The sequence below is a fragment of the Jaculus jaculus genome, chromosome 10, assembly GCF_020740685.1.
Source record: "Jaculus jaculus isolate mJacJac1 chromosome 10, mJacJac1.mat.Y.cur, whole genome shotgun sequence".
In the NCBI taxonomy this organism is placed as follows: Eukaryota; Metazoa; Chordata; class Mammalia; order Rodentia; family Dipodidae; genus Jaculus; species Jaculus jaculus.
In genome coordinates, this window is record NC_059111.1 from 74,848,904 (window position 1) to 74,868,552 (window position 19,649).

The 19,649-nt window shown below is 34.8% G+C and overlaps 1 protein-coding gene across 15 annotated transcripts in view; it reads left to right on the plus strand.

The window, feature by feature from the left end:
- The window catches only part of Foxp2 (forkhead box P2), a 567,416-nt gene that overhangs the window by 396,680 nt on the left and 151,087 nt on the right, over positions 1-19,649 (plus strand). For 14 of the 15 annotated variants that reach the window (XM_045160021.1, XM_045160025.1, XM_045160029.1 and 11 more), the window contains one exon: positions 15,871-15,960. In XM_045160021.1, the coding sequence (XP_045015956.1) occupies positions 15,871-15,960 (90 nt within the window). Of the gene's footprint in view, positions 1-15,870; positions 15,961-19,649 lie in introns of those variants that run through there. The other variant, XM_045160036.1, reaches the window with a different exon arrangement.

Here is a 19,649-nt window from a genome sequence, read left to right on the forward strand (position 1 = left end):
GCATACATGTGGAAGTCAGGGAACAACCGTGAATTGTTGATTCTCTCCTTCCTTCTTGTTTGAGACATAGTCTGTCATAGATTTGATACTGAAAAAGCCATTCTAGCTGGCCTGTGAACTTAGGGATTCTCCTGGTTTGATCTTCCATTGCATAGCCATGTCAATGTTAGGATTACAGACATGTATGCCACATAGGATCTGTTTTTAAGTGAGTGCTGGGGATGGATCAAGGTCAGTTGAACTTTACTCACTGAGTAATTTTTCCAGGCCTCTTCTTTATCAGACACTAGCCTAAAAACCAGACTGAAAAATTGTTTCCTTTTCCCTTAACCAGTCTCCCTAAAATAAGGTTTTAAGGAACACAAAAACTGTTGTGTTTTGATTTAAAAAAAAATAATAATAATGAAAGAGCCAGGCATGTTGGCACAGGCTTTAATCCCAGCACTTGAGAAGCAGAGGTAGTAGGATCGCCAGGAGTTCGAGGCCACCCTGAGACTACATAATAAATTCCAGGACATCTTGAATCTTGAGCTATAGTGAGACCCTACCTCAAAATAAACTAAAATAAATAAATAGAAAGAAAGAAAGAAAGAAAGAAAGAAAGAAAGAAAGAAAGAAAGAAAGAAAGAAGGAAGGAAGGAAAGAAAGAAGGAAAGAAAGGAGGGAAAGGAAGAAAGAGAAAGAGAGAAAGGAAAGGAAGGAAGAGGTATGGAATATTATAGTGGACAAGTCATGGTAAAAACACATTCATTATGACAAAATATAAAGAATTTATATAATTTTTTAGTGTTATTTATACAATGTAATGCATTATTCAGTTGGCCAGAGTTATCAGTCTTAAAATGTGTAGAGGTCCTACTATATGGCAGCCTGTATGATGGTTCTTGGTGTGGGAAAGGTCTCTAGTTTCTTCACTCATGTACAAGTCACCCCTCTTACACATCAAATAGCTGTAAATGACTGTGTGTGTGTGTGTGTGTGTGTGTGTGTGTGTGTGTGTGTGTGTGTGTTTTCAGTCTAGAAATGTCTAAAGAAACATGTGATTAAAATCAAATATCTTTTGAGGGACTAGGCATGCTTTGCATTCTTCAACAGTAGATGGGAAACATTTTCAGCTCTTAAGTAGTCCACAGCCCCAAGTGTTAAGAGGAAATGAATATATTCAGTTAACAAGAATATGTGAGCTATGTTTTTGAGTGGAAATGCTGTTTGGGCTAACATAGAATACTAGGCTTGTTCTTGGATTTTAAACTTTATATGCATCCTTAACAAGTAGGCCACTGACAAAATTCATTTAAATAATTGATGAGAGGAAAACTCATGTTTCTGCTGAGTCTTGTGTCTCCTTGTGGAAGTGGAACTAAACTAGAGAGGAACACAAAACAGGTGATATATGGACCAGAAAAAATTCTCAGTGGTTAAAACACTTGCCTGCAAAGCTGAACTACATGGGTTCAATTCCCCACAATTCCCCAGTATCCACATAAAGCTAGATACACAAGTGATGCATGCATTTGGAGTTCATTTACAGCAGCTGGAGGCCTCTGGGCATACCCATTCTCTCTCTCCTACCACTCTCTTTTTCTTAGTTATGTACACAGTGTATACAGTCATGTTGGCACTATCATTAGGCCTCCTCCCCCTGCCCTCCCCCCACCCACTGCAGGGACCCTCCTCATTGGGGAATATGAGTCGTGCATTGTGGGGTTAGCCATCAGTTATGGCTAAGAGACAATGTCTCTGTACATAATGACCCAACGTATGTCTCTAACATTCTTTCTGTCCCCTCTTCCACAAATGTCCATGAGCCATGTTGGGTTCATTTTAGGTCTGCTTTAGTGATGAGGTCTTGGGAGCTTCTGTGTCTTTGGATATCTGGTTTTGTAGGAGTTGAGTGTTCTCTGTGTCTATCTCCTTCACCCTTGTGCTGGTATCAGGTTCACCAACAAAGCAGCACTCTTGCTCATTTCCCCAAGCACTCTTAGTTTCAGCTGGAGCACTTTTCAGATGTGATGGGCTGGTTCTTTCCCCTGAATTTGCATCCATCTGAAAAAGAAGCAAATTCTCCAACAGACCGTGAATTTAGTGCCAGATAATTGGGATAACTTTGTTGATTATTTTTTTCTTTTTAGATCAAATTGAGTAGGTTTAGGTCCTCTTGTAGCCCACAATTGATGGGAGCTTGATAATGGAGAACAGGTATGGATATGATTCTGACTTGATTCTCAGCTCCAGCTATGGGTCCATTCCATGGAATGATCAGTTAGCTAAATCAAGAGCAGTTTGTTCCCACCATGACTCTATTGCACTTGTGTGAGCATTGTGTCAGGTGGTTTGCTACTGAGTAGCTTAGACCACAAGTTGCTTGGACAGATGTTGGTCATCCCCCCCCCCCCCCCGCCCGGTCATTTATGTAGAACCTTCTGGCACTAGATGAGCTAACTTCTTGGGGACTGACTCTCTTCCATGTTCCAGCCAGGTCACTCCATGTTCTGTACCAACAGTATATGGTGTCTTCATCAGTAGTCTCTTACCACTAACGTTTTGTGGGTCATTGAGTTCTCTGACCACAATCTGTCTTCTGTTGGGAAACCTTGTAGGTTTATCTGATCAATAGCACATTGTGGATGTTAGCCATATGCTGGTACTGGGAGTTACAGGTCAGTGTCCAAGAAGGGAAGGAAGAAAAAGATAAGTCATATAAAAGAGATAGAAAAGGGAGAGAGGGAGGGAGGGAGGGGGAGAGACAGAGAGAAGAAACAGAAGATTAAAATTAGTCTTCATCATGTCCTCTCCAGGGCCATGTGATTCAAGTGTTCCCTCTAAGGGCCTGATGAAGGTCCAACCATTTAGTCTATCTTTTAGGATGTAGAATTTATATTACCATTACCATTTGGATCCAGTTGTGTGTCCCTCACCCTCACCCTTGCCCTCCCCTCCTGCCTCACCAATAGGTAACAGAGAAATATTTTTCTATAGAAATTGTAAGAAATAGGACTAGTTTCCAACTGCTCATTTTATACATGCAAAGATTTCTGCCTTCTTGACTTTCCTATCAGCTTGCCTACTAATGTCTACCATTGGGCTTCATATTATAACTAGATACTTGTCAGATTTTATTTACATATATATTTTCTACAAGAGGTAGAGCACAAATAGTAAAGTAGAAGAATTTACTTGAAATTGGAACTAGAACTCTTCTAGTGTAAAATGCTTAAAAGCTAAGGGTATTTGAGAAGATTTTAGGGCAAAAGCCCAAACAATGCCACATCAGTGTGGCTATTGGTATATCAGTTTTATTATTATGGCCATTAGATTATATCTTCTTTTATTCAAGAGAATACTTATAATAAATTATAATGTTAAAGACTCCAACTTACCTATGGCATATTATAAAAGATAATGTAACCTAAACTCAGTAATAACTGATTTTTTTAATAAAGGAAATACCTTGGGTTCCTTCATAAGGGAAGTTTGCCCAAGAACTCTAAAATCTGTCTTTAATATGGCTAGATATTTCATGTATAAAAATGTGCTTCATTATTATATTGTAGATAGCATAACCTAAAAATACAAAATTATGATTTATATATATATCTAGTTCCCTCACTCACTTGATAAATGTCTTGAGTGATTGCAATGTCTCAGCAGATTCTTCAGTGAGTTTGATGGTTCACTGTGTCATGTGCCCTGTGAGAATAATCAGTTGTCAACTGTCCACATAGGAGGGGATTATTCAGAGGATAATAACCTATGCTTAGGGATGAGGCATGCAGAAATGTGGACTGGTACAGGGATTGGAGCCTGGTGTTCCTGAGGCCTCTTTGGCAACTGTGTCATTTCATTTCTCAGAACATTAACTTTAGCTTTGGGGCTCTGTCCTCTAGCATCTGAGTCCACCTTATCTGCATCTGCAATTCATAAATGGCTTTGCTCACCCATCTTGCTCCTCCCCTGGGAAAGGCCTCATGCCTGGGTCCTTGGACAGAGGTTTTCTGCCTCAAGGCTTTTTCCTTTAAGTCTGCTGGATCAGTGCCTCCTGCTTGTGCCAAGCAGAGTCCCAGCCTTTGCCTCAGGGTTCTGGTACTGTTCCTCATCATGTCTGAGCAGACAGGGAACAGATGAAGCAAAGTTTCACACTTTTCTTTTCTGTTCTTCTAATTGTAAGCTCACATGTAGACGTAAGGAAAACCCTCATTTGCTTTGCTCCATCTGGCTTTTTTAAAAAACATAAGCTCTTGGTCTCACTTGGAGACAAGTGCCTTGTCATTTTGCTATCCACGTACAACCCTGTGAGTGTCCTTATTACAAGAATGTAGCCCAAGTACCCAAATCATTCTCTAGACTAACTTGTTGAACATAGGTAAGTCTTCATGAGGACTAAAATATAGTTACACTAATGAAACACATATTTTAGTTTTTTCTCAAGGTGAACAACCATGACTGCTATCTCTTTCCAGAAGGTTTTTGTTACCTCCAAATTCTGATTCTATAATCCTCATATTTCAAGCAGATAGAACTATCTAATATGTAACCATTTTGCCTCTTTTACATACCATCTGTTCAAAGTTACCCCTGCATGTATTACTACCATGTTCTCCTTTATGACAAATAATATTTCCCTACCTGAATACACCATATTTTATGTATACATTCATGGGTTGGTGGATATTACATTATTATATGTTTTAGCTGCTCTGCATGGTACTACTATGAAGAATTATGAACAAGTGTTGGTGGAATCATGTGTTTTCAATTTTCTTGGGCATATATACCCAAGTAGGAAAGTAATGAGTCCTATGGTAATTCTATGATTAACAGTTATAGCAACTCTTTTTGTTAAATTTTTATTTTAGTTGATAAATTAAAAGTAAAAATTATACATACTCCCAGGCACCACCAGATGTTTTGATATCCATAGACATTTTGTAATATTTAAATATGATTAAATATCTATCACATCATTTATTATTTCTTCATGTTGAGAACTTTCCAAGTACATTTTCTGGCTATTGAAATACACAGTACATTACTGTTATCTATACTTACCCTACCTATGATGCAATGCTATACCAGAGCTCCTGACTAGAATTATACCCACTGATGAACCTATCCTCATCCTTCCCTACCTCCTTTGCTGCCCTGTCTCTGGTAAATACCAATATACTCTCAAATTTTATGAGATCATCATTGTTAAATTTTGTATGTGAGTGAAATTATATAACAGTTGCTATGTGGCTCATTTCACTTAACATCAGGATCTCTGGTTTCCTCCTTTTGATGATGCAGAATACTCCTCTATGATTATCTGCTACATTTTCTTTTTCATCATTTTATGAACACTTAGATTACTTCATTAAAATAATGTTGCAATAAGCATAGCAATTCAGATGCATATTTATCATACTGATTTTATTTTCTTAGCAAATATGATAGTTAGATTGATGGTTTCTATGGTAGTTCTATGTTACTTTATTGGGTAACATATATTTTTTATGACTAATTTACCTTCTACCCAAAGTGTGCAATGACTTCCTTTTCTCTACAACTTTACTAGGACTTATCTTTTGGCTTTTTTATCATGCTGATCTTATTGAAACGAAGTGATGGCTCAGTGAGTGCAGTTTTGACTTACATTTACTTGGTAATGGACGATGTTGACCATCTTTCATATAATTGTTCACATAATTGTCCATTTATGTGTTTTATTTGACAGAGTATATCTGTTGCTTGTTTGTTAATCAAATTTTATTTTGGCTATTAGGTAGGGTTATTTATATAATACTCCCTCTCAGTTATAGAGTTTATAAGAATTGTCTCACACTCTGTATGTTGTCTCTCTCTCTTTTTTTTTTTTTTTTTTTTTTTTTTTTGGATTTTCGAGGTAGGGTCTCACTCTAGCCCAGGCTGACCTGGAATTCACTATGTAGTCTCAGGGTGGCCTCGAACTCACGGCAATCTTCCTACCTCTACCTCCTGAGTGCTGGGATTAAAGCGTGCGCCACCACGCCCGGCTGTATGTTGTCTCTTTAACTTGCTGACGGTTTCCTTTGCTGTGATGAAGTTTTTTTAGTTTGCTATAGTCATATTGTTCTCATTTTACTTTTGTGTTTATTCTTTGAGAGTCTTGTAGAAAATAAAGCCTTGTCCATTACCATATCTTGAAGTAATGCCTTGATGCTTTCTTTTACTCTTTTCATAGAATCAATAATGATCTTTTAATGTGTTGACTTTGTTTCTGTAACTGGTGAGAAATCAGAGTATAATGCCATTCTTCAGTGTATGAAGATCCAATTTTCCCAGCACCTTTGATTGAACACTGTTGCTTCTCCATTGCATGATCTTTGCAACTTTGTCACTTTTCTGTAAAAGTGTGTGCTTCCTCTGATGCTCTCTCCTCTGTTCCATTGTTGATGAGTTTGACTCCTCTTATGAGTGTCTTCCCATGTCCTCTCAACAAAAAGGTCTTTAATATTAGGACTTTAGCTCATTGTCTTTTTTCATTCTCTTTAATTGTCAGTATCCAAACACATTTTCTTTGCCTTAACTACATATCTTATATCCTAATTCTTTTTTTTTTTTTTTTTTTTTGGTAAGGCTGCTCTTCAGGATTTTGTGGGTTTTTTAAAATAATTTTTTTCTTTATTTTCATTTATTTATTTCAGAGCGACAGACAGAGAAAGAAAGAGGCAGATAGTGATACAGAATGGGTGCACCAGGGCCTCCAGCCACTGCAAACAAAATCCAGCCACGTGCGCCCCCCCCCCCCTTGTGCATCTGGCTAACGTGGGTCCTGGGGATTCGAGCCTGGAACAGGTGTCCTCAGGCTTCACAGGCAAACACTTAACCACTAAGCCATCTCTCTAGCCCATATCCTAATTCTTGAAACCAGACACCATCTTGGTAACTCCTATTGACATATTCACTGTCCATTAGATAAAATATATATATATATGTTTGTTTTTTTTTTTCCCCACCACTAGATGAATGGCATCACCTTCTTCCTAGAGTCAGCTCTTTAGCTCAGTCTTCTCCTTTCCTGTAGCAGCACAGCTAGTTTCTCAGTTGCCTTGCACTTGACATTTGGGATCCTCAGTGGTTCTGTCTCGTCCTTTATTCTGAAGCCATATTTATTAATTTCTGCTCATTTTATTTTGACACTATCTCTTGTGAGAGTTCTTTTTAGTTAACATTACTTATGACCTTTTGACATTTGACTTGATCCTTTTTAAACATTAAAGTGTTTGAAGGCAATAACAGTCACATCTTCTCTTAATTACATCAGTCTGCAGTGCTTAGTTCTGGATGTGGGTGTTTGTGCCATATAATGACTTTAACATTCATATATTTTATGCTTCTAAATATTTTCCCAAATACTACATATAAGCAATCACTTTTTTGATCTTTTTAAATATTTCGGGGCTGGAAAGATGGCTCAGCAGTTAAGGTGCTTTCCTGCAAAGCTAACGGTGATTCCCCATTACCCACTTAAAGCCATATGCATGCGGTGGCACATGCACCTGGAGTTTGTTTACAGTGGCCGGAGACCCTAGTGCACCCATTCTTATTATCTGCTCTCTCTCTCTCTCTCTCTCTCTCTCTCTCTCTTTCTCTCTCTTCCTCTCCCCTTGTAAATAAATGAATAAAACAAACAAATAAATTTTTTTCATAGACAACTTCCATACATATAGATAATATACCATAACTATAATCCCCCTCCCACCACCTTCCCTTTTCCCCTTCTCAAATCCCCCCTCCATTAAACCCCTTCTTCTTTACAACTAGTTTCTCTTCAATTTTGATGTTACCAACTTTCCCTCCTATTATGCAAGTCTTGTGTAGGTAGTAACATCAGGCACTGTGAGGTCATGTACACAAAAGACACTTTGTGTCTAAAAGATGGTATGTCAAGCACCACTCCTTTCCTTTGGCTCTTAAATTCTTTCTACCATCTCTTTCTGGGATATCTTGCTTTTAAACTAAGAAAATCTTGAAAAAATGTATTAAAATAATGGTTTACAGTCTGATACTATACTATAATTTTGTAGTGTGTATTTTCAGTCAATATCTGTTAGTTAAAAGTATACTAATATAGCAATTAAAAATGTCTACCAAACAAATGGTGTTTTGACTGCATACTGAAGAAAATTTTAAAAAGCTAATGTACATGGTAAGTGAAAAAGTATTTTCAATATATATTTGAAAAAATTGATAAAATATTTTATAGTACAAGGAGAAGCTACAATAAAATACATATAATCCAATGTAAAAGAGAAGTAACATTTTTTAACTCTATTAAAACTAGTTCTAATTAATTTTTGCTTTTTATATTTAATAATTTTAAAGTTGGCAGAATTCTTTTATATGTGTATTGATCTTATAATTGTGGTATTATCAATCATATTAGCATATTTTCTATAAATAGTTCATTATCATTGACAGTAGAATACTGGAGAAGAAAGATATTAAGAATATAAGTTACTTTGTACCATATATGGCATTATATGAGAAGCCAGCTCTAAGGAAGGCCATGTATCCATCCATCAGAATGAGATGGTTCTAGATCTGGATAAACAGAGCCTGTTAGCCATTACTTGCTGTTAAAAGTCTTATATTTTATAGGGTTACTTGCTGTCTTCTGGAAGTTTAGAGTGGCATTGGGGTATACTGAGTATTGAATTTAGACATGAATCTTGAGTACTCAATTATTACTTCTGAAGAACTTGAGTATCCATTCTATTATCTAGTCCATACCCTTACTGTCTTTCTATTTGAACTACTCAGCCTAAAATCACCAATATATAATTGCTTAACAAGGACTTTATAAGTAATCACTTTCATTTTATTAGCATTAAGTGAGTAGCTTTTCATTTTTGCCTCCATTGTGATGTGCAAAATAGATATAATATATCCATACATCTAACTGGATGTAAAAAATGCTATAAAAACAATTGTTTCAAAACATATTTTCCAATAATTATCTTTTGTTCAACAAACTTAATCTTAATTATGTATCATACATGATAAATGAAGGGTCAATAGCTACAAATGCGTAATTTTACTCTGATATATTGCTGTTTGTGAATAGGTTATGACAATTAGATGATTCTTCTCCTATTAAATAGCATTATAGGATTTCAGATCATATTGTTGGTATATTCCTTTTGTGGGAGCATAACAAGAAGAAAAGCAAACAGAAAAAAATTCATAGCCTCTGTGGAAGGATCTGAATATACTTTTTATCAACCACACTTAGGAAAATAGTTCAAAACTAAAATTCTGTTTGGAAATTCATATTCTTTATTCAAAATAACATGTTAAAGACATGATGTTAAAGGTTAAAATATGTGATTATGAGTAGCAAAAAACTGCATATTCCTGCTGGCTATTTTTGGGGGTGCTGGTTGGCTGCAAAATATACACCCCTTTTCAGTATACGAGGGAGTGCCTGTGTAAACATTCGCCTTTCGCCTGTTCCACATAATCGTTTCTTATATCATATTTCTTCTGACCTCGCTATCTGAAACCAATTACAGAAGATCCATTTGGGCTGTTTCTATTTTCATAAGAGGCCCAGGCAGCAGTGTTTTTCTCAGAGATGAATATCAACATCAAATATGCTCCTGAGTGCTTTGTTATTTATGTTTCAGAGAGATTTTGTAGCCTTCAGCTCTCAAGAATGTGTCACGCTGTGCTGTTTATACATTGAAGATATTAATGGGCGTAGATGTCATTTTTCATTTTAATGTCTCAAATGCAACAGGCTGATAGGTTAAGCATTCCTATTTTTATGGGAGAGATACAAGTGATGTCTATTTTTTCCAAAAAAATATGCATACATTTATATTGAGAAAAAAGGTGTTACTTATAAACCTTAGCATAGTTGACATTTTTTTGGAATTTTTTCTGGTGAGGTGGGGGTATCTCTAAACTATCCTTAAATAATTTTATTTCAGGTGAAAATTATCAGTGCTTCTCTCAAAAACAAGTATTTATTTCATACTTTACAAAGATTTTTTTTTTTTACCCTATATTAATTCTCACTGTAACCAATGCATTAGAATTACTTTCTGTTAGGGCCATTGCTAATGTGAAAAAGTTAATATCCCTAGGGAAGAGTGAATATGCTTGACCTTGGTTTTCTTATAAAAGTTTTGTTTACCTCAAATTTCATAAGAATTACTTAAAAACAATGGCTTTAATAAATATTTTTAAGCAAAATATCCTAAGTTCTGGAAACCAGGCTTTCCCACACCTTTTCCTCTACAAAATGCATCCATTTAGTATAGTTATAAATATTTTTATTCTTTTTTCAAAATATTTAGTTCTCCATTTCTGAAAATATTCAAACATAACTTTTTTTAGCCTTGTTAAATATCTTTCTTGAGGGAAGTGTGCCCTTAATTCAAAACAAATGTGTTTTGGGAAACATGATACCTTTTTGTCTGCCTTAGACACCTCTTCCTTGTTCATTTGAATCTGACTTAGTCATTATTAGAGGAGATTTTATAAACAAGTTTTGTCTTTTTGTCCTGAAGTAATTGTGAGAGGGGAGATGTGTACACATTCACATCAGTAGCATATGGGACATATGGAGATCACTGAAGCTTATTTTCTGTTCATCAATAGAAATGGCAAGTGATTTCAAATTAATCATTGATGTAATTTGACACGTAGTACTTTTTATATTGATTGAAATGTTTATTTAATAATTTTTCATTTCTTTTGTAGCTATAGTAATAAATCAGCAAGATGAAGTAAACATCTCTGATCAATTCTTATTTGAAATTCAGTCCTAAAATGTTACCCCGAAGTCTGGAAATAAAAATGTCACATGATACAGGCAGTTAGAATGCAAACTGACAGATTTCTAGTGATGAAGTTTAAATTTTTCTTGAACTTTTAGAAGTGCTTCTTATTCTCCTACTCCTTCTGTTTACTGTAAGGACCTCTATTTCTGCCCATGTTATGTTGAAATAGACAAGTAGCTGTTTCCCAAGCATTTAGATTGGAAAATGATCCTCACTTATTTAAAGATAACACTTCATGTAATTTCTATCCAAAGTGCAAAGGTAGATTCAAGTTTTAATCAACTATATGGACTTCCATTTTTGCTGTTAATTCTTAGTAATAGTGAGGATACATGCTTTTGTTGAATTATATTTTCATTAATGTAAATTCTAATGTAGCTAATTTTCTAGTAGTTTTCTGTAGCCATGTTCTGCTAGTTAATTGTTTGGATGGGATGAAGAGATGTAATGCAGGAAAGAGAAGTGGACACTGGACAGGGCCACCTCTTGGGAGGAAGTAACTGAACTCTGCTGTTGTTGTGCCTTTGATGAGGTTATCATAGGGTCTGTTCTTCATCTGCTTCTTTGTAAAATGAGAAATCTAGTCTTCAACAATCCTAAGATTTTTTTCCAGCTCTAAAATTCTCTGTAGAAATCATCATTTTATCAGAATTTCACATGGCTTTAATATAGATTTATCTGATATTGGTGGAGTATGTAATGACATTTAAAGATAACAGGGATATTTACCCATATACAGGATATAGCCTGTCATGGCTATGATATTCATGCACAACTTCAAGTGTAAACAGATTGTATTATTTCTTCTAAGATGAGAGGAATGCAAATGCATGTGAAGAACTGCATATTACAGTGTTGTACTCTCTGTTCCTACAATTGCACTCTCTGATCTAGAAGGATTGACATTTTTAAGGGGACAGAGATAGTATGGCATACTGGAATGCACCCTAGCTTGGATACCAGGAGACCTTGAAAGAAAAAAAAAAAAAGCATTGCTTTTGACTCTGAACAAAGCAAGTGATGACTCTAGGCCTCATTTTCCCACTTGTTAAAATAATGGGATCAAAACTGATGACATTGGTGAATGCTTTCAGTCACAATCATGACTCATCCCTAGATTCTAAATTGTTCATTAAAATCCTTTAAGAAAAAGATTGCAATTGTAATAAAGCTTTAAAAGTAAATATATATATATATATATACATAGATACACATCTATACATATATATGCACATATATAATTAAATATATCAAAGGGAAAAATAATTAATTGAAAAATAAAATAGCTAAACATGTATAGATTTTGACAATAGGGAAACTAATTGACTTTTTTGAAACTTTTACATATCACATTACAGTAATTTTTATTTCAAAATTCCGACTTGTGGTGGTTTGTTTCAGGTGTCCCCCATAAACTTAGGTGTTCTGAATGCTAGTTTCCCAGATGATAGAGATTTACAAATTAATGCCTCCTGGAGGCAATGTCTTATTGAGGATGGGCTTGTGGGTGTTATGGCCAGTTTTCCCTTGCCAGTGCTGTTGCTGTTGTCCACATGATGTTGGCCAACAAGTGATTTCCAAACTCTGCTCATACCATCATTTTCCCCTGCCATCATGGAGCTTCCCCTTGAGTCTGTAAGCCAAAATAAACCTCCTCCACCAACAAGCTTCTTTTTGTCAGGTATTTCCTAGTAGTAACGTGAACCTGATAGCAACAGTAGAGTTGATACCAGATGAGTGGGATTGCTGCTAGAAACCAGAATGTGTAGCTTTGACTTTTTGGAGCTGATTTTTAAGAGGAAGGGGGAAAGATTTGAAACCTTGGCCTAAGAAGTGCCTTGCAGTGGTGTAAGTACAGCTTGATGGGTTCTTCTGGTCAAACTCTCACCTGAATGCAGTAGGAACTATGGACTGTGAGGTTTGGCAGCTTATGAATGTGAGAAAGAGCTTTATTGGACTGGGATAGAAACATTTTGTGTGAGAGGCTTGCTGTTATGTCCATGTCCTTAGAACTTGTGCTGTGTTGCATTGCATAGAAATGTACTGGTGTGAGCCAAGGAATATGGCACAGATATGAAATCTGTGGGCTGAAACTTCTGCCTGTTCAGCTGCAATTATATGAGAGATTAGTACCTTTGAAATTGGGCCAATTGACCTACATCAGGGCAACAGGAAGAATATGGACTCTTTTGAAGGGTCCTGAGTGCTCAAGGAGTGTCCTGTTCTTCAAAGTCTGCTTTAGTCCCCTCAGATTAACAAATTGGCACCCCACCTGTTTTTATGGAATGTAAGAAATATAGGAAAGAGAGGGTCATTGAATTTGCAACATGGTCTTGTGTTTTGGAAACAGCCATGGGCAGTGTGAAGCACGTTTGTTTGATGCCTGTATAAAGACCGGATGGTACCATGAGGATGAACTGTGGGTTGCAGTGGAGACCCAGTGGAAATTCTGGGACCACAAAATGGCTGCTAAGGAAAGTTGTTGACCATGGATGAAGTTGTCCAGGACTGTGAGTAACCTGGCTGGAGGGGTAGAATTGGAACTCCAGAGATTTGTTGCTGGTTAGAATTATTGGATTTGGAGATTTAACATTGACTATAGTTGTTAGACTTGGAGCTACAGAATTTGATGTTTTCCTGTTTAAAATCTCGTATTGGTTAAATATTTCTTTGCTCTGCCCAATGTAATCTTTTGCAATGTGTTTATTCTGTGTAATTATGGGTTTTGGGGATATTTTTTTTTTTTTGTATTATGGCTCAGTTAAAAAACATTGGATTATGGGGATGTTTGAACATCACTGGGATTAATAAAAACTATGGAGATTGTAAAGTTGGAATGAATGCATTGCATTTTAAATCATGTATTGTTATCATTTGATAAGGACCAGGGGCAGAATGTGGTAGTTTGATTCAGGTGTCCTGGGTAGATTCCGTTTAGGTGCTGTACATGAGTGAGACTATGTGATGATTTTTATTCTGTGACTGGGTAAATTCACTAAGAATGATCTGTTCCAGGTTCAACCATTTTTCCCCATAAACTTAGGTGTTCTGAATGCTAGGTTCCCTGCTGATAGAAATTTGGGAATTAATGCCTCCTGGAGGCATTGTGCTGGTAGGGGCAGGCTTATGGGTATTATGGCCAGTTTCCCCTTGCCAGTGTTTGGCATTGTCTCCTTTTGCTATTGTCTACCTTATGTTGGGGTGTTATGGGGGTGATGACTACCCTCTGCTCATGCCATCATTTCCCCTGACATCATGGAGCTTCCCCTCAAGTCTTTAAGTGAAAATAAAACTTTTTTGACACAAACTTCTCTTGGTTGGGTGATTTCTGCCAGCAACCTGAACCTGACTGCAACATCACTCATAGATTTTATAAGTTGCAATTAAAAAGAGAAGTATATGTTATTTACAATATGCTTTGTGATGGTTAATTATGAAATTAATTTTTATTCAATCTTCAAATTGAACTCTGTAGTAACTTACCTAAGTTCACTGTCATGTACCATTCTCAGAAACATATAGTTTGACTTATAATTACTTTAAAAAGTTTTGTTTTCTTTTAAGGAAAAATCACTGTGAGTTTGTCTCCAAATGCAAAAGAGTGTGCTTTACAAAAGGTGCCAGATTCAGCTATGGGAAGACAAATCAATGTTGTTAGGGAATGGTACTGGTGCATTCAGTTTGTTTACTTTGGTTTCTATGTCTGCCTGTCTTCTCAGAAAACTTGCTTGGAGCCAGACTGTAGCAGCCCTCTCTCTGTCTTTTCATAATTGATCAGGGGATGACTGCCTTCCCTGAGGGTTAAGACGTGGCAACTTTTTCTGTTTGCTCAGCATCTCAATGCAGTAGTTCAAACATTGTTCACACCAGCTGGCAGTGTAATGCCATATGCACATCTTGTCAAAGCAACTGTTGTCATGGATACTAGAAACTCTCTTAAAAACCAGATCATTGATTCCAATCAAAATTGTACTTTTTATCAGCTGAGAATCTTAATTGTTAGAAAAAGAATATTGATCTAATCGTGTTTCTCCCATGACACAAAATTTATCTTGTATTCTAAAACAGTGAATTGCAAAGTAAGGCAATGATTCATGTAAGCTTTATATGTTGAAAAATTTTGTCACTAGTGTTCATTAAAGTCATTTTATAGGAAAGAAAATGAATTGTTAAATAGAGGCTCTCAAAAGTTTTTTGTTGTTGTTGTTGTTTTATTATTAGTTTAATACTGCTACCTTTTAAACAATTAAAAATACATTATGGCTTATGGGACTAGGTTTTATATCATGAGTAGATATGGTACATTCACAAAAGTGTCCCTCTATCAGAAAAAGAAATGCTTACATTAGTTTCTTATATTAAGTTTTATTTTCCTGAATGAATAATAAAACATAAAAATAAATGAAAACATCTTCTATTTTGATTGGTATTCTGTCACACATAGAAACAAACCTGATTGGTTGAGTGGTAATTTCTTTGTTCTCTGATTTTGCTAAGAATGCAAATGAAAACCACTCAATTTTATTTGGCATTAAAACTGCACTTTATTTTGTCAAAGGAGAGATTTCCCCTTGAATTGTAAGTACAAAAAAAAAATGTTTTTAATCTTTAGTGGAAATCCTTATTAATTCACTTTCAAGATAATCTGGTGTTGATTTGTCAAATTTAATTACAGCTTCCGGTAACACTTGAAGTCTATTGCTTTTGCTTGAAAACTGTAATATGAAAATGCAAATTGAATGATAATTTAAAAGGGAGTGGGCATTTTAGGAACATTCAAAGACAAGTTTCTTGTGGAAATGAGGTTACTGATGCAGTGCATGATTTTTCCTCTTTAAGCACTTTAAACAAATTAAATATATGTCCTGCAGGAAAACATGCAGCTCCATGATTTTGAATAAACTTGTATACATATGTTTTGTGAAATTTTTGCATATCTGAAGAAAAATAGTAATGATTTAAAAGAAATAATGGCTGTAGTACATCTTCAGTAATGAGAAACTTATCCCCATTTCACATCCAACAAAATATTTATCTATTTTTTGTTTTTTACATCTAGGCTCTCCAGGCAGCAAGACAACTTCTCTTACAGCAGCAAACAAGTGGATTGAAATCTCCTAAGAGCAGTGAGAAACAGAGACCACTGCAGGTTAGTACAGTACTTCTGTCCTTGGGTCTTATTTTAAAAGATATTCTTGGTAATAGCAGATGTATAGACCCACTTGGATGTATACAGGAGACTTAAATTTGCATATGTAAATAATTTTCATTCCAAAAGAGAATTCAAAATATCTTCTTAAAAGAGAGAAAAACTATTCTATTGACATGAATTTCAAAAGTTTTCAAGTTTGGTCCTTGCAAAATGATGCAGGAATCAAATTTGGCATATATAGGCATGAAATACGTTGTTTAAAAATATCTTTTGTGAATTTTAATGAGGTTTTATTAACATATAGGTTAAAATATGAATATTCTTCTACACAAAGTCATAGTAAAATGCGGTGGAGGGAAACAAAGCAGTCTTAGACAACCCTTCTATAGTAGTATTCTAGTGACAAATGCAGATAAACTGTGGAGGTTGCCAAAAAAACAATCTGTGTGAATTTGCCAAGTAGTTATTTCCATTGCTACACATATAAAAACACATTCTGGAGTTTGTTGTCCCTTGCACACTGTAGTATTCTTGGGAAGCTGACAGTATATTTGCATTTAAAGTAATTTTTGGTTATGCAATATAATTATTATTTTATTTAGTCTTAATCAAAATACACAAAATATTTCCTTGAATGTAGAAAAAAATTGTGGTATTTTAAAAAAAAAATATCTGGAAGGATCTGCCGTCGCATAAAACATCTTCCAGTGTTCCCCTGATCTGTTGAAAGATAAGCGCTAATTATTTTTCCTGAATCACATGTTATATAACTATAAGATGAAGCATGTTTACAGTTTTCTGTTGTTGTTTAAGTACTCATTTCTTTAGCTTTCTTGTAACAGAACATTCTCCCTCATCTTTTTTTCTATTTTGTGTGTGTTACTTAGCAGTTTTCATTTTTAAGGGAAAGAAGTTTTAATAATTGTAGTCTACTGTTCACACAGTCCAAACATTGACTTACATTAAAATGGATTAAAAATGATTGTCTCCAAACAAATTTAAAATAAAAACATACGTTCTTGGAAACAAAGCCAACTGTGGGGAGGAAGAGAGTGAATCGGGGGCAGGGGATATATTAGAGCCTAAGAGCCACACGTCTTCCATTTCCATGATTGTCATGGAAGTTTCATTGGAACTGCCAGAATTTAAAATTCTTTTTAACTCTTTTCTTCAAAATCGTCTACATTATTTTCTTTAAACTTATCAATTATTCTGTGATTTTATTTCCTCACCATTATATTTCCCTCCAAATGGTAGAAGAAGGTGTAGTATTTTTACCATGATCTGCTTCCATGAGTCTTTCTATTCATTTATGTAGCAGAAAGAGTTATGGCAGGACACACAGAAAATAGCCAGGAGATATTGATCTTCACTACGGCTTCAGGATAGAAATCTGGCTTTGTTTGTGGAGTCAGAAAGGAAGTTTTGACGTTGGCAAGTGTACCAAAAGTAGGAAGAAGTTATTGTGAATAGCAAAGAAAAAAAAAAACAAGCCATCTGCCATCACTCAAATGTTATTTTACCATATTTCTTGACAAAATAGAGAGATTTTTTTCAATTAGGCCTTGCTCCTAGAAGCCTTTTTTTTTTTCTACTTTAGCAGGGTATATCTGGAAAGAATGGCTGGCTTTTGTTGTCTTTGTCATTGTTCTCATACTACCACATATAAATGTTTGATACTTTGATTAGATTGCTGTGATTTTGATTAAAATATTCACTCAAATACTTGAACATCAATGACTCTAAAACAAAAAATTGTTTATGTACTCTTTGTCATAGAACTCAACTTTGAGCAGAAGCCCCCAGTTTCCTTATTTCAGTGCAAAATGATAAAGTATATTATAAATGTTTATTAAACATTGTAGTCGCTAAACATAAATTCTTACTCTCACTCGTACTTAGTGTTTGTCAAGCATATTTATTTGAATATAACTCTACTGTATATTATAGATTATAAAACTATAGCATTTCAGTATTGTTAGTAATTTGAATGAGATCTTATGCTAAAATGTCACAGAAATGAGAAGTTGGTTTTTGTGAAAGAAAATTTAGAAATAATGAGCTTATTTTTCAAAAACATGCTCTGCAGTTAACATACTATGAATCTACAATGTTAGTATGTCATAGTACTTGATAAGCTTAGCAACAGTAGAAATGTGGAGAGTGTATTAAATTTCTAATCAAAACTAAGCAATATTTCAAACCAGCTTATACATCTGTTGTAAAATAGATATTAGTTGGTGCTTATCCTGGTGTCTGCAAATATTATTTTGCATGAATTACATTTGTGTTGAAAAAGTTTGAGGTTTTTCCATAAGTGTTTAATAATGTGCCATTAAATTAATACTATTAGTTATTTCTATATCTTCTTAAAAATATTTTGCTTGAGCGAAAGAGTCCTGCTGCCCCTGCAGATGAATTCCAGATTCATGTGCCACTTTGTTCATCTGGCTTTACCTGGGTATGAGAGAAGCGAACCTGGGCCTTTGGGAATTACAAACAAGCACCTTTAACCTCTGAACCATCTTAGAAGCCCTCCCCCTCCCATTTAACTTATCTGATATTCTCAGCCTATTTTGCTACTTAATTAAGAGATTAACAGGAAATTGTAGTAAGATTGATATAGATTGTATTCTCATTTCCTAAAAGATAATTGAAAATTTTTCAGTTTGCATTTGAAAGGCAAGGTAGTTGATATTACTAGGTAATGCAAGTCCCTAGTATGTAAAGCATAGCATCCTTATAGGATTAGAAGAGATACTATTTTGTTTTTTACTTAAAATGTAATTATCATAGAGACTATTTTATAAAGTTTAAAATAAAATGCGGATATGAAGAAACTGCTTGAGTAGCTCAAATCACAAGAACAATAACTTGTTGCTCATCTAGCACTCACCAGAGTTTCTCCAAAGTATTCAAAAGTGGTGGCCATTTTGGAAGTGTGACATGATACAGTCTGTTTATAACAGATTATACATGATATACATTATATAGCTTTATGTTTCTCATTCATATTTTATCAGAATTTTTCATACAAATTACATGCATTCTCAATACCAAAATAAAATAAAATAAAATAAAATAAAATAAAATAAAATAAAATAAAATAAAATAAAGGAAACAAAAACTAACATCTCACAAGCTTCAGTACCGATTGTAGTAGTGATTTTAGTTTCATGGCTAGGTAAATGAATATTTTACCATGTTTACATATTCTTTTAGCCCATTGAATAGAACAAAGAGCAAGTACACTGATTAATGAGATTTTGATGAATAATCTATAAGTATTATTATGTAAATATGAGCTGATGTTAACCTATTATCAGGTGATTTTTTCTTTTTTGAATTTTTACTGAATATCCCAGGAAACATGCTGGTAATAAGTCCACAAGATGAATTTTAATTTTGATTTGTTTTATTTATTTGTACTCCAGCATCTTCTAGATACAGTATATTCATAGTGATCCATAATTGAGAAAGTAAACTAAATATAATAACATTCTAAATATCCTCAAATTAAATTCCATGTCAAGCTAAACTAACACACATACACACACAATTCACAAATCATGCATGAACATACGTACATCCAAACTCTTTGATTTTGTATTTATGTAAAATACATTATAAATTTCCTAGCCTATGACACATCTACTTAATTTAGTTTAGATATGAAAATTGGTTGC